The 14,414-nt window shown below is 37.9% G+C and overlaps 1 protein-coding gene across 15 annotated transcripts in view; it reads left to right on the top strand.

Annotated features, from left to right (window-relative positions):
- MAGI2 (membrane associated guanylate kinase, WW and PDZ domain containing 2) overlaps nucleotides 1-14,414 on the top strand; it is a 728,751-nt gene that overhangs the window by 600,148 nt on the left and 114,189 nt on the right. For 14 of the 15 annotated variants that reach the window (XM_061366354.1, XM_061366365.1, XM_061366351.1 and 11 more), the window contains one exon: nucleotides 7,649-8,284. The exons of the other annotated variant lie outside the window; for it this stretch is intronic. In XM_061366354.1, coding sequence (XP_061222338.1) covers nucleotides 7,649-8,284 — 636 coding nt within the window. The remainder of the gene's footprint in view (nucleotides 1-7,648; nucleotides 8,285-14,414) is intronic. 15 annotated transcript variants of the gene reach the window in all.

Raw genomic sequence — 14,414 nt, 5'->3', positions numbered from 1 at the left:
ATATAAAGATATTTGTGCTGCAGCCACTTTGGAAATGCTCCATTTAGTTCCTCACCTCATTCATCTCCCTCTTTCCTTCCCAGCAGTTTATGTCAGGAATTACCAGTTGCAGTGGTGTGCAGTTGAGTGTTGCTGAAAATGTCTTCCACCAGGGACAGGTGGCACTTTGCCAGGATTCCCAGGCAGAGACAAGGGCTGCTTGGTATTTACATCATGCTCTTCCATACCCTTATGCTAGGCTGCTGGGAGGCAGGTTGGGCTACTTTCGTCCTGCCAGGAGCCATTACCTGGATAAATGTGATGCTCTGAGTACAGAAATAAAATATTGTGCATAGAAAAGCAAATGTGTTGTAAATTTTGACCTCCTTTTTCTAAAAAAAAAAAAGTTTAATTTCTACATGATCCTCTGCAGACAGTGACACCTTTCAAAGTGATTCCAAATAGCTATGCAAACATAGCATACATTTTTTATCTTGCTCTTCAGATCCCCTGATGTTTTGTCATGCAGTTCATTCACACCAGGTACTTCAGGATGCACAAGGAGCTCCTGCAAGCAAAACCTAGACAGAACAGGCTTACATAATTTGTAAATAAAAGGCTGTCTTGAAAATTGGACCTTTCTCTTTTTATGTGGTCTTGCCTCCAAATTACTTACCTTTTAAATAATTACTTTTTGGTAAAGGGGAAATTTTAACATCCATGCTCTGCTTTTAGATGCTTGAAGTGAAAAACTGTCTAGCTAGGAAGAGAATTTGCCTTCTCTTTAGCATTTTGTGAGCAGCATTTATTTAAGCATTCTTTTGCTATTGCTTTACTTACATTTTTAATCTGCAATGTTTCATGTTTACTGGATCAGCAAGTAATCAAGGTCTTTAGATTATTTTGGAATGTATTTTATTCCTCTCCCCCCAAAAGTTAAATGCCTCTATTTAAATAGCTTTTACTGCTATATGCAAAATACAAATAAAATTTAAATAGTTTCTTCTACTAATCCACATCTGCCTGAGTGCAATTACATGATGCATGCTGGTTAAGCACAAAGATTCTGAATAGACAGTTTTGTAATTAGGCATGTGCATTGGGTCACAGTAGACTCAAAATGGGTTCTAACAAATCATATAAAAATGGCACCTGCTTACTCAACACATCTGATTCTTGGGTAAAGCTGCACACACATGTCTGTGTCACGTCATTCTGTTGGCTCTGTGGAGAAAGCCGAGTTCGCAACCAGAGTGCTCAGTCCTTGAGATGGTGGGGACAGATTTTTGCCAAAGTTAACCACTTCTACAATTATGTTTTTTAGAATTAGTGCCTTTTAAATGTGGTAAGCAGATGATTTACATCTGTTTCTCGAGTTTCACTAAGCAGAAAATTTAGGCCTATCTAATGCAAGTTTGAATACCTGAAAAGCCTAGAAATACATTTTTATTTCCTTTTTTGTCAGATTTAGTAAATAATTTTTGTTACCCTGATTTTTTCCCCTGAACCTCAGTTTCCACAGTCCAGCAGGTGCAAGAAGGACCCCATGGGACTGTTGGTTAGCTGTCAGCTTTGCAGAGTTTGTCAGCACATGGGTAAAACTTCCTGTATAAGGTGAAGACTGGGAACTGGTTCTTCTATGCCAGTATGAACAGCGAGATTTTTAATGGGATGTTCAGTGTTCTCACATGCCAGCAAGTGGTCCTGAAATTGAGTGCAGAGGAGGCAACTGAGCATTATGTCTCCCAGCAGCTCTTTTCATTTCACTGTGGCTGCCGCAGTACTATCTATCACTTAAAGATGATACAAAGCTAATAATAGAGTGGTCAATTTTAAATCCAGCTCTCCCAAACAATAGCTGTGGTTATTATATGCATGTACATCTCTCCAGGTTACATTCTTGATGTGTTTTAGCAGCTAGTGTTCCTTTTTAAATGGGATAAGTTAGAATTTTCTTGGCAGGTGTTTTAAGTATTTCAATATTAATATGCAATGGTCATCTCAAACTGTAATCTCCTTTAAGAAATTATTATAATTACTGCAGTAATGAGTATTAACGAAAGGTAGGGCCAAATTTTCAAAGAAAAGATAAACCAGGCTACCATGAACTGCAGGATCCGAGGTTTTATACTTTGTCTATAAAAATAATGACATGCAGATGTGAGACCCAGATTGCTTTTTACAAAGTTCTGTGCCAGGTCAGAGTACAACAAAGAATTTCTGTTTATGCAAGTCCTTTTGAAATCTTTTACTTCCAAATAAATGCTTCTGCCCATTCATAACAAAAATTACTTATTCAAACACTGGGTTAACACCTATGGCAAGTGAAAGGAAGCTGAGATTCAAAGTTTCAGAATGTAACTACTGCTAACTAAAGGATCCCTCATGCACTAGTTCTTTGCACTGCTTCTGGTAAGTGTATGTGCACATGTAAAAATGGCTCATTTCCAATGAATCTTCTCCTCCTTATTGAGCATCAGTCACATGCCATTGTTATTAAAATTACCCCCATGTTTCATGTCACAGTCCTGGAAACATGCTAACACCTCTGATTTCATTATAAATAAGCTGCAGTGCCAGCAATCTTGCAGCGCTTTGCAGAAAGAGAAGACAAGGTCACTGCTGAGAAGTGACAGAAAAAGCTGGTAATGACAGCAGATAGTGTGGGTGGGCAGGTGAAGGGAGAGCTTCTGCAATAAAGTAACCATGTATTGCTAGTTCTGAGAATCATGCTAAGTATGCATATGCAAAATATATATGGTTGTGACATGCAGGTGGGCATAAGTAGTGCCAGAGGAGTTAATGGAGTTTACCTGGGCTGTAAATACAGGAAAAAATAAATGAAATAAAAGGTAGCCTGAGCCTTGCAGAGCTGCTGATGCTTCCTGTGCTGACTTGGCAAACCATGGGCTTGTTTTAGCTCCGTGGCTATTGGCTTGTACAGGCTGCAGGGTGGTAGCAGAGATTTCTCTCATAGCTCACCAAATCACAGTGTTCTGTCATATTTTAAGCACATGAACACAGATACTAAGAGTTTGATCCAGAACCCATCAGAAACAATGGAGACATTTCCACTAACTTTGAATATGATCGTAAATTAACAGCAAAAATCTAATCTACATTTTTCTCCTCTGCATTCAGACTTAAACATTTTAAGAATTCTAAATAATAATAAGAAGGGCAGTCTAGTAGGCAATTCAGTTCACTGAGGTACTGTAAAAAAAATCCAGCCAGGAAACTGAATGCATAACAATAATGATAAGAAACAAGCAGAGTTTGTATACAAATGGTAGGAACATGGGTAAGTAAATGGAGGAACTCACCTACTAGTGCAAGACATTTATACAGACATTGTAGAGGTAATAAAAACATAGAAGAAACAATAACTGGAGTCACTGAATAATATAACTTTTTCAGAAAGGAGAGAAATAGAGCTGGTAGCATTACATGAAACATGAAGATAATTTGTGATGAAATTAGTTACATCAATAAAACAGATTCTGCTTGCATCCAGCACTTCAAGCATGAAAAAAAGTATTTTTGCAGAATTAATGCTTGTGTAAAATCCCCAATAACTCTGCAGCATTATTGTAGAGCGGAATGTAAGTAAGAATCTGTCATTAGAGGATGTTTGAATCTCACAGATTTCTTCACCAGTCACTAAAACAACAAATGACATTGATAGCTTATATCCCTTTTTTTTTTTGCTTTCAGATACGCAGGTAACAAAATGTGACCTCTAACCAAGCATTCAGACATGGAGTCAAGTAACATTATGTGACAAAAATAAGTCATGGTCAGCAAATTTTAATGAACAAAGTAGTTAAAGAAGTGAAAAAATCTGGGCCTTCTTCTGATAGTGCAGATGTTTGGGATGTGGGAGAGGATATTTATTGTCTACTCCACTGGCTACCAATTAAACCTGCCAGTTCATTTAGAGGATCTCATTCAGAAGCCTTCTTGCAGACCAGCTCTCCTGGTCTTCCTCAGCTCTGAACAGTATCAAGCAATATATGGTTGGTAGGGCCTGTGTAGAGTCCATACAGGCTAGTGAGGAAGACAAAATTGGGAAGAGCACCAGACATTGATGACAGTGAAGTGCAGAGATATCCATCCTGCAGAAGACAAGGCTTAGAGGGATCTTTCTAAGGTACGTAAACACCTGAAGGGATGGTGCAAAGAAGACAGAGCCAGGCTCATTCCAGTGGTGCTCAGTGAGAGGACCAGAGTCAATGGGCATGAAATGAAAAACAAGAGGTTCCCTCTGAACATCAGAAACACTTTTGTACTGGGAGGGTGACCAAGCACTGGAACATGTTGCCCAGAGAGGTTTTGGAGTCACCATCCTTGAAGATACTCAAAAGCCACCTAGACATGATCCTGGGCAACTGGTTCTAGGTGGCTGTGCTTGAGTGGGGGCGTTGGACAAGATGACCTTCAGAGGTCTCTTCCAACCTCAATAATTCTGTGATTCTGTAAGCAAGCTTTACTCATTTTAGTAGGTTTAGTTCTGAAAGCCAGGCAAAGTTTGATGCTTAATATAAATGTTCTGCATAACTTCAGAGATACCCACTCACTGTGAAACTGTGATTTCTGGAGGCAGACTATGGCTTGCTCAGAAAATCAGACAGGAATTATAAAGGGGATCACTATTATGCTTGTCCATATGCACCCATTATTATTAGAAGCTGCAGGAGAGAACAGGCAGAAAAGATGCTACAAGAACATTTGAGGGAGATTTTCTAAAGTAGAGAGGTTCTGAACTTTGCGTTAGCATGGCACTGGCTCTGTAATGATCCCAAACTTCTCTCTCACTCCGCACTAAATGCTGGGTACTTCTCTCTGTGTCAGCAATGAGGAACTCTCAGCCTGGAAAATGAGTTAGATTATGAGAAACTCCTACAGTCCAGAGATCTATTTGAAGGATTTCTGAAATTAACCCCTTTTAGTCCTCCTCTTTGTCTCATGATCTGAATCTGTGTCTCCACAGTTTAACACCACTGGAGCTGTTTTTCTGACTTAAATGTAGTAAATCATGTCTTTTCCCTCATTCCTCTTAACCTTCAGCCATATGTTCTCCATATGACAGTACATCATTATGGGTCCCAAACAGTTCAGCTCTGAGCGAGTTACTTCAGATTGTGTCTAGACATGCTATTCATGTTATACCGCAGAAATCACAAAGACCTTTAAAAATGTTGATTCAGGAAATGCTGAAGGATTTTCTGAAGGCTGTTTTGTGAGGGATATGCAGTGTTGTTATTTCAAGGAGTTCTTACCCAAGACCTTCTGATGCTCAGTTTTGCCTGTGTAGTGACTGGGGAAAGGAGCTACATGGCCTATATATTTCGTGACTGCACTCCTTCTGCACAAGCTAATTTCTTTTCACTGGAGACCTATGTAATGTCAACTAGTTTATCTGATTTATGAAAAACATCTTGATTTAGGTTTTAGATCATAGCTAATCCTGTACAAAGTGAAGGGGTGAAAACAGACGGTGATTTACTTGCATAACACAATAAATGCATTATTCCTTTTGCACCCTGATTAAATATTGCAAGAGAGGATGAACAAACAGATTGGTCTCCTCCCACCACATATCTGCATTGCCATCACTCAGGGAAATAAAGACTGCATGGATTAAAAGTTGCAAAGGGCATTAAGGCATAAGATAGTGAAACAGGCACATGCATTGAAGGAGTCTCAGTTCAACAGTATCAGTTCTCTTACGAGCAATGTCAGCCTCACTGCTAATGCGGAAGCCAGGAAGGAGAATGCAGGTAAGATCTTTCTATACCACGGCATAAGCAAATCACAATTAATTGCAGCCATTGCCATGATAATTTAGTATAGTACATTCTTTCTGTCTTTTAAATCTTGACTTTCGAAAACTATTTTACTCTGAGCTGCTTGAGAGAGAAACTGGCATTCTATCAGCAGTGCCTGTGAAGTGACCTTACTGCTTTTGCTTATAACTTGAAACTTACGATGCACATTTAAGACAATATTAACAGCTCCTAAGCTTTCTGTGACTAATATTCACAAACTTTTAGACAAGGACTCCTAACATTTTTTCCCTAGGCACCCTCCGAAGAAGTCTTTCTCTGAATCACAATTTGTGCATATGCAATTAATTACCTTCAGACTATTAGACAGGCTGATCATGTGGGAAATCACCATTTTGTTTTCACATAGAAATAGCCTTTGCCTTTTGTTGCCACATGGAAACAGCCCTTGCACTGGCATCTTGATGATGCTCTTTTTTCCTCAGTTCACTTGATTAGATCTTTTGATTGAAGTACTCAAAAGGCATAATTTCATAAATACACTTCAAGCAATTTCGTGCAGACTACCTCATCCTCCATAAATTAATTCTCATTTTATTACTGAATTTTCACATACCATTATAAAATGTTGCATTATGTTAGGTCAATTATAGAATTGTGTACCTTGTAGACACCTCTCAGTGTTGTCTGTATAAGTTACTTCTTCCTAGTTGATGGTAGGATAAGAAAATTTTCACTTAGAAAAATACTCTAACTTCTCTAACCAAGCATCCTTCCCTTTTGTTATAAAGATACAAACTGTTTTATTAAAATGCAAATTGACTGTGGGTCATCAAACTATTCGGAATATCATTTATACTGATTACTCATTTTTATGTTAATATGCACCTTAACAGTTCTGTAAAGAAAATGATTTGTGGCTATAAATGTATAGATCCACTCTGACAACAAGAAAGAACTTAAACTTTTTTTCTGAACTTTCCAGTAACAGTAGCTGGTGGGTGCATGAGCAACCTGCAGACCCATAAATAGCCTGTTGTCTTAAAGTATTCTGCTTTAAGTATGTACACTCTGACTGGTAGCTCTGTACTATACATGAGACAATATTAGAAGGTAAAGGTAGTATCTTTTACTTGACCATGTGGTTTAGCTAAAAATATTGAACTGATTTTGAGACATTTGCCTAGATTTTTCTACTAAAAAGCTGTTATATCTACCTACAAATTTTTCTTGTCATTGTCCTTGAACCATCACAGCTGCAACAAAATGCCTCTTAACATCTCTATGATAGGCAAGATACAGTTTAGTTTATGCCTAGAATAGGAAATGACTGTGGGAGTTCTGGATGTCTGATGGAAAGTAATGAAATTTAATAAGAAACTGTCAATACTGTGATCAATGCAAAAGGTATTTCCTTATGCACTTGCACCCCTAGTCATTGATTTTTAAATCCAAGAGTGCTTATTATTTCCTTTGTTTTTTCCTTTTGCTCTTCACCAAACAATCGTATTTCTTAACAACCAACCCTCCAAGTAAACTTGCATTCTATCTTAAAGAAAAAAAAAGTAATCTGTGGAGTACACTGAAAGCAGACCAAAAAAACAAAAAAAAAACAAGGAAAGAAATATTGGGAAAAAGGTGTATGTCTGGATCCAGCTAAATTTTCCAGTTGTGAACTTCCACAGGAAAGAAAGAATACCGGCATTGTTTATTTGTATTACATTTGCTGGCAGACAAGCTCTACTTTTTTGTCTCCACTACTGAATCAGTATGTTGATCTAATTTATTTTACTTTTTAGTAGACTACTATTTGATGAAGAAAAAAATTATACTGCATATACAGTAACTGAGTTGTCACTGTTTTGTTTTTTTTCTCTTTCTAGGTGATGTCATTGTCTATATTAATGAAGTTTGTGTCCTTGGACATACTCACGCAGATGTAGTCAAACTCTTCCAGTCTGTTCCTATTGGTCAGAGTGTCAACTTGGTGCTATGTCGTGGATACCCTTTGCCCTTTGATCCTGAAGATCCTGCCAACAGCATGGTGCCACCCCTTGCAGTAATGGAGAGGCCTCCGGTAGTGGTAAATGGAAGACATAACTATGAAACTTATTTGGAATACATTTCTAGGACTTCTCAGTCTGTTCCAGATGTAACAGATCGACCACCACACTCCTTGCAATCCATTCCAGCAGATAGTCAGCTTGATAGCACATTCCCACCACCTGCCCATGATGATAATGTATCAATGGCTTCTTCTGGGGCCACCCAAGCTGAACTCATGACCTTAACCATTGTGAAAGGGGCCCAGGGCTTTGGCTTCACTATAGCAGACAGTCCTACAGGACAGAGGGTGAAGCAAATTCTAGACATTCAGGGATGTCCTGGTTTGTGTGAAGGTGACCTCATTGTTGAGATCAACCAGCAGAATGTACAGAACCTGAGCCATGCAGAAGTAGTGGATATACTTAAAGAATGTCCTGTTGGAAGTGAAACTTCTTTGATTATCCATAGAGGAGGTAAGTTTGGAAAGTCTGTACAATTACAAAAATGTGTGTAAAAGGTTCTAAACCATAAGGCGTACATATATACTCACTACATCCTTGTGTGCTAGATTGGAAATTAATTTCTATGTTGTGGGAGGTAACACCATTGGTTCTGGAAAAATGTGTCTGCAGTTAAGTATCCTAGGCAAAATTTAAGGTGCTTGTGCATTCCTTTTTGTGTTTTGAGTGTCAATGGTCCCACCTCTTTGTAAGGGTAAAACTAAGAGCAGTTCCAGACCTCTCACAACGTAGTAAGTTGTATGGTGTCTGCAGGAAACTCTTATTGTCCCAAAGCAGTGCTGCAAGCTTTAGATACATTTGTATATATTGACTCATTAAGGTAGAACAAAGAGCAATCTGTGAGCCCTTTACAAGGTTACTGGTTTTGATAAGCCATTTTGCCTCCTTTTCCTTCACTGTAAAGTTGTGGTACAAGAGGTTTCTTTCTTTCTTGACAGCAAAGATCCATAGTATGTTTTTTCTTTGCTTTTAAAATAATAGCTTCTAGCAACTTAGTTTTTCTGTCCAGCCTGACACATTAAGCTTGAATATGCTCCACTGGAAGGGGAGGGTCAAGATTTATCTGTAAGGAAACGATAACAGAAGAAGAAATTTTAATACCTGGACAGTGATAAGGAATTTCGTAACTTTTAATATTTTAGCCAAAAAAAATTCTTCAATGGCTTGAGATGAGCATCCATCACAATTTATTATTACCTGAACTGAGTAATGATTGAATTTCGTTAAGATCTTTGTTCCTCTAAAGGCGTTCACATGTCACTTAATACAGGTTACTCTCTGCTTCAAAGTTAAAAAAATAAAAAGGATCCTATACAAAAATACTAAATATTTTACTTCTGAAGATTAGAGGTTGGGAAGTGAAGCTTTAGTGTTTGTGTATGCCAAATTTTTGTCATTAGAAAACCTATAAATCCTTAGAACAAGGAATATAGTAACTGTTATCAAATTGCAGAAATAATAAGCATAAGGTGTTTAAAACATCCATAGACTCACATAGTCAATAAAGTATTTTTCATACCTGTATTTAAAGAAAGATTTATAAGAGACAGAATCTGACATTTCTTTCTAATTAAACCAAATTAAGAGTGATAATAAAGTCCAAGTGGTGTCACTGTTATGTATGAACTTGGAGAAAGCTAATTGTTGCAGAGGTGTTATATTAGTATTAAATCTGGTTTTATTTCACATCCGTTAAGATTCTGGAACAGTGGAATAAGCAACATTCTTTTCTTCTGAAGTTGCTGACAAATTGTGGAGAATTGCATAGCAAAAGAAGAGTATGAAGGGAATTAGAAGGGTTAATGTAACCCTGAAAGATGGGATTTTATTTTGAAAAATGCAAGCGAATCCCCTCTAGAGGAAAACGATTCAGAACACCAATCTTCAGAGAGAAGTGGAGTGTGAAATCCAGTATGCTGAACAAGCCTGTGTAATAATAGACAGCAAAATAGATATTTCAGCAATCAGTGCAGGACAGTAGCAAAAAAAAAAGAACCCTCAAGCAGCAACATACTCAAGCCCATGAGGATAATTCCCCTCTCTCAAGAGAATTTCTTCTTAGAGCATTGATCGTGATCGAAACAAGTTGATCAGCATGATAGTTTAACAAGTTCTGGTGCATTCACTGAGCTGTGGTTATTTTCTACATATCACTGTGGCAGACAGGAGTTACTGGACTGAGCTCAACCCTCAATAAAAACAGTGTAAATTTGCAATATCTTGTCTTGTCAGGCCAGAGGTACAGATAGATACCGTAGGTCCAAATGTGATAATATGCTCCTCTTAATCCTCTGTGTCTGGGGCAGGGTATGATTTGTTGCTTTAGAGAATGCCGAGAAGAGAAAGAGAGCTTGTTTTTTTTCAAGGTAAAACAATGGCTGATACTGGAGCAACTGTTTGGAAGTACTACAGAGTGACTAGATTTAATGGCGTGATACAGAGCAAAGTAAAGTTTACTGTCAGAAATCTATGTGTACCAGAAATAAGGGTATACCTTAATGCAAGGTTGTTAGACTCTGAAATTTAACAAAATGCATACTCATTTGAGTTATTCAAAAGAAGTGAAAAAAATGCAGTCTACGTGAGATCACAGCTTGAGAAAAATAAGAGAACTGTTTTAAGAGGACAATGTGGGTATTTTATTTTTTTCCCATAAACTCACAGGAAATGGGAACCCATGTGACCAAATATGCATCAATAATGCAGTTAATATCTATCTGTATAGCTAGATGTCATGTTTCCTTTTATAGCTCCTGGGCAGAAATGGGCCTTTCTAGTGTGCATTTCATGTCATTCCTATGTGGATATTTCAAGTAAACCAGGTGTACCATAGAAGTATATATTCTGCTTGACTGACTATAAAGGGAATTGAGTAGGATGGATTGAGATGTATGTGTCTATCCCACATGTTATGAATAAGGAACAGATGATAAGATTTGGTCATGTGACATAATATGAATACAAAACAAAATTCTAGTACTTGGAGAAAGCTGCTATGATTCTAAAATATTTAGTCTGTGACACCAATGAGGCAAGGCATGCTTTCTCGTTACTGATGGATCCAGTTATTTTATTATCTTTAGTGTGTAATGACACTTGAATAATACCTTTCTTTTCTGTCATTACCCTGTGCCTCCTGTATTTAAAGTCTCATTTTTTAAGATAAGACCAAAGTAGTATTCCTGCCTGTGGAAGAGGAAGGCTGTGTTTTGCATAAGGTTTTGTGTTGCCTTGTAATGTATTCTGTCTCAGATGTGAATATGTCCTAACTGCATATTTCACTGTGTCAAATCCACTTCTGTAAGTGACTTAATTTCTCTCATCCAGCAATCTTACTTACATTGCAAACAGGAAACAGATCAACATTGGCTGAGATATATTCTAACTATAGGGAAAAAAAAATCCTATATGGGAAAAAACACTCTCTCATGTGCATATAGAATGCATGCTACAGTATTTAAAAAGCCATTGTCCGTCGAGCTTAGGAGGTCAACAGCCAGAGTCTGCTGGAGAAGGAAAAGATGGAGGGAATGGCAGTGCTCAAATTTAGAGGCCACTAAAGAAAACTGTGAACCAACACGAGAGATTTGTCATAGGGTACAATCCAGCTGGAGGAGGTAATTTTAAAGTTTCTAAAGCAGAAATAGTAATGTACCTGCTTATTAAAAAAAGAAAATAATAATCATGGAAATAACATCATTTTGTATCTAAGAAAATACTAAGCAGCAGTTGTTTAGATGACAGCTATGACACTGTATGGCTAGAGGTCTTACAATCTTTGTGTTTATTATTCAGGTTCTTTGCTAAACAAAGATGTGCTACTTAGTTTGGTTTCTTTGCACCTGTTTTTGCTGACCAGCCATATGGCTTCCGTTTGCTGTAAGCTGACAGAAGTGTTCATACTGAAAAAAAATAAAATAAAATAAAAAGATGCTGGAAAAGCGTTGCCTTGAAAAAAGGAAAAAAGAATTATTAAGAAAAAAGGCAGAAAAAGATGTTAAAGTGTTTGTTACTCAAATAAATTTACCCCTTTCCAGCTTTGCTTCAGCCTTCACACTTCATCCTCACCTTTCACAGCAGCCTGCATTGAGTATAGACTGCTGAAATACTGTTGAAGAGCTCTGAAAAATCAGTCTTTCCTAATGTGGATAGAGGAGAAATTCTGCTTTAGTCCAGAACTACTGAAAACCAGCACAAAGTGGTTGAATTAGTACATACTAAATTTATGTAGAGCAAAATGCTCACTATTAGGACATCAAAAATTGGTTTGGGCATGTTCTACTAAATGAGCTAACCAAGCACCTGACATGTGCCATCTCTTTTGGAAAGTACCTTTGAAATATTTGAGCCTATAGACAGCAGCCCAACCCCAGAAGCGTTCCTGTCTAAAAAAGAACTGACGCATTCAAATGCAGATCTGTCAAGACTATGTCTGAAATACTGGTGTTAAGGAAATCTGAAGACAACCCAGGACTGATTCATGGAGCTATGGCAACTCCTAAACAAGTGATGTGACTGAAACATTAAAACTAAATGCAAGAAGTTAAAGCCTGACAATGTTCCTATATCAGACAGCTATTTTATAATGATAAAATCCAGGCTTTGCAAAAGTGAGACTGTTAGTACAAAATGGAGCCAGAGAACTGACACACTGTCCATACTGGTTAATTGTTAGCCCACTCCTGTCATGGGACTGGAATAAGCCAGCAGCTAGTTTCACCCTGACACGATACAGCAGACAGCATGGGCCACACACAGTTTATAAACAATCAAGAGGAGAAGAATTTAACTTTGTAGATGTAAACTGTGAGAATAAAAGGAAGGCTAAGTATTTTTCTCCGATTTTGTGTAAACCCCAGTAGAAGTTTCTGACTCCTTAAGGCTGTTACCAGAGACCGGTGCACCACTTTAAGCATCAGCAATTTCCAAAATGGCCAGAAATTGCACAAAAAACATCTTTGCATTTTCTACTGAATAGACCTAGACCTTCAAAATGAGCAGGCTTCAATTTAAGGAATACTACATCCTCAGTGCCCTGTCCACAGATTGATCTCAGTTTTATCTTTCTACCGTGGACATTTTTTTTATGTCCAGGCTTGCTATAAGATGTCTTTCAATTCCTCTGGTCAGGAATGCTCATACTTCTTTTTCTTCCAGTTGTACTCTCTGTTGAGAAAGCTGCACAAGATAAAGCTTCAGGGAGCACCATCACTCTGCTAACACTACTCTGGCCCTTGCAGTTCTGATTCCGTGACCTCAGCCCACCATTGACATCTCCAGATGTTTTCATTCAAAATGGAGTGTACCTGGTGCAAACTGGAGACCCAGTATCTCATGGCTTGCTCAACCCCAGTTCAGGACTTTCTAGTCAACAGCACTAAGGGGTTAAAGAAATTCAGTTGGTAGGAGAATGGTGTAGGTTTTTTATTTGGAACTGACAGAATTTTTCTGTCATCCTACTGTCTCTACTGTTTTACATCCCTGAGTCACTGGTGAATTCTTTCCTTCCAGTTGCTTCCTAAAGGAACCCATTCTTGGTTTAAGTGCTTCTTACAGGTAGTCTGAATTAATAGCTGTCTGTTCATGACTACTTTGTTCATGAAAGTATGTTTCTTTGTCTCTGACAAAAGATACTGGAAGATAAGAAGTTCTGGTAGTTCTCCTGCTTCCTGCCATACTTTCTCCTCTGTAGATAGTTATTTCACTTGTACATTTGGTCCTGACCCCTTTTCTCCTATTTCTTAAGATTATTCTAATATTGAGAAGCACTTAGATCCGTTTGGCAACATATACATTTTTAGCCCTGCTGTCTTCTTAAATGTCACATATATCTTTTGTTTGTGAGTTTAAGTGATACTTGATCCCACAAAGGGAATGTGCATGTGAACCTAGGAGTGAACCACTGACCCATTTTGAAGTGAACCATGTGTACCATTGGTACCTAGAAGTCAGTGATATGAACTTCTGTCCAACATGCAGCTAAAACATCCTTTTTCATTTTTCTCTTTCTGATTTACTACACCATTTTTTCTTGCCATCTCTCTATGAAGTTCTGTCTTTCTCCTGGGTCTGTCTGCTTTAAAACTGATGGAAAACAAAGGTTCATAGCTGACCTTTCTCCTTTCCATCTCAAAATTATGAGATTTATATGATATCATAGAGTTTCTTCAGCATGAGTTCTCTTTAAACATGTATTTCTAATGCTGACTTTTCAGGTGTTTCATCTTTTTGCTCATTTTTGTTGCTGTTCATAGCTGGTAATGCCAGAAATGTTTAATTATCAAAAATACCATGAGTCATGCTGCATTGTCCACTTTGTTGACTTTAATGTGAGATGTTTGCCCTTTTCCCCATGCCCAGCCTTGACCACTTGTCCCTTCCTACAGAGAAATCAGTATTTTGTGCAAGAGAGTTTCATAAGAGCCTTTTGAGAGTAGCAGTTTTCTTTCCTGTGTTAATTCCAGAAATAAAATCCCTGAAAGACTTTTAGAAAATACTGCTACCATGCAAGAAATGCCGCTGTTATATTAACATAACTCCTGAAAGCACTGCTTTCCAGTTTAATTCCTACAAGGCATGTCTT

The sequence above is a fragment of the Neopsephotus bourkii genome, unplaced genomic scaffold, assembly GCF_033783945.1.
Source record: "Neopsephotus bourkii isolate Nb327-2 ecotype Australia unplaced genomic scaffold, CSIRO-AGI_Nbou_v1 NB_1328, whole genome shotgun sequence".
In the NCBI taxonomy this organism is placed as follows: domain Eukaryota; kingdom Metazoa; phylum Chordata; class Aves; order Psittaciformes; family Psittacidae; genus Neopsephotus; species Neopsephotus bourkii.
The sequence above is the reverse complement of the archived record's forward strand: the minus strand, read 5'-3'. Positions and strand labels throughout refer to the sequence as shown.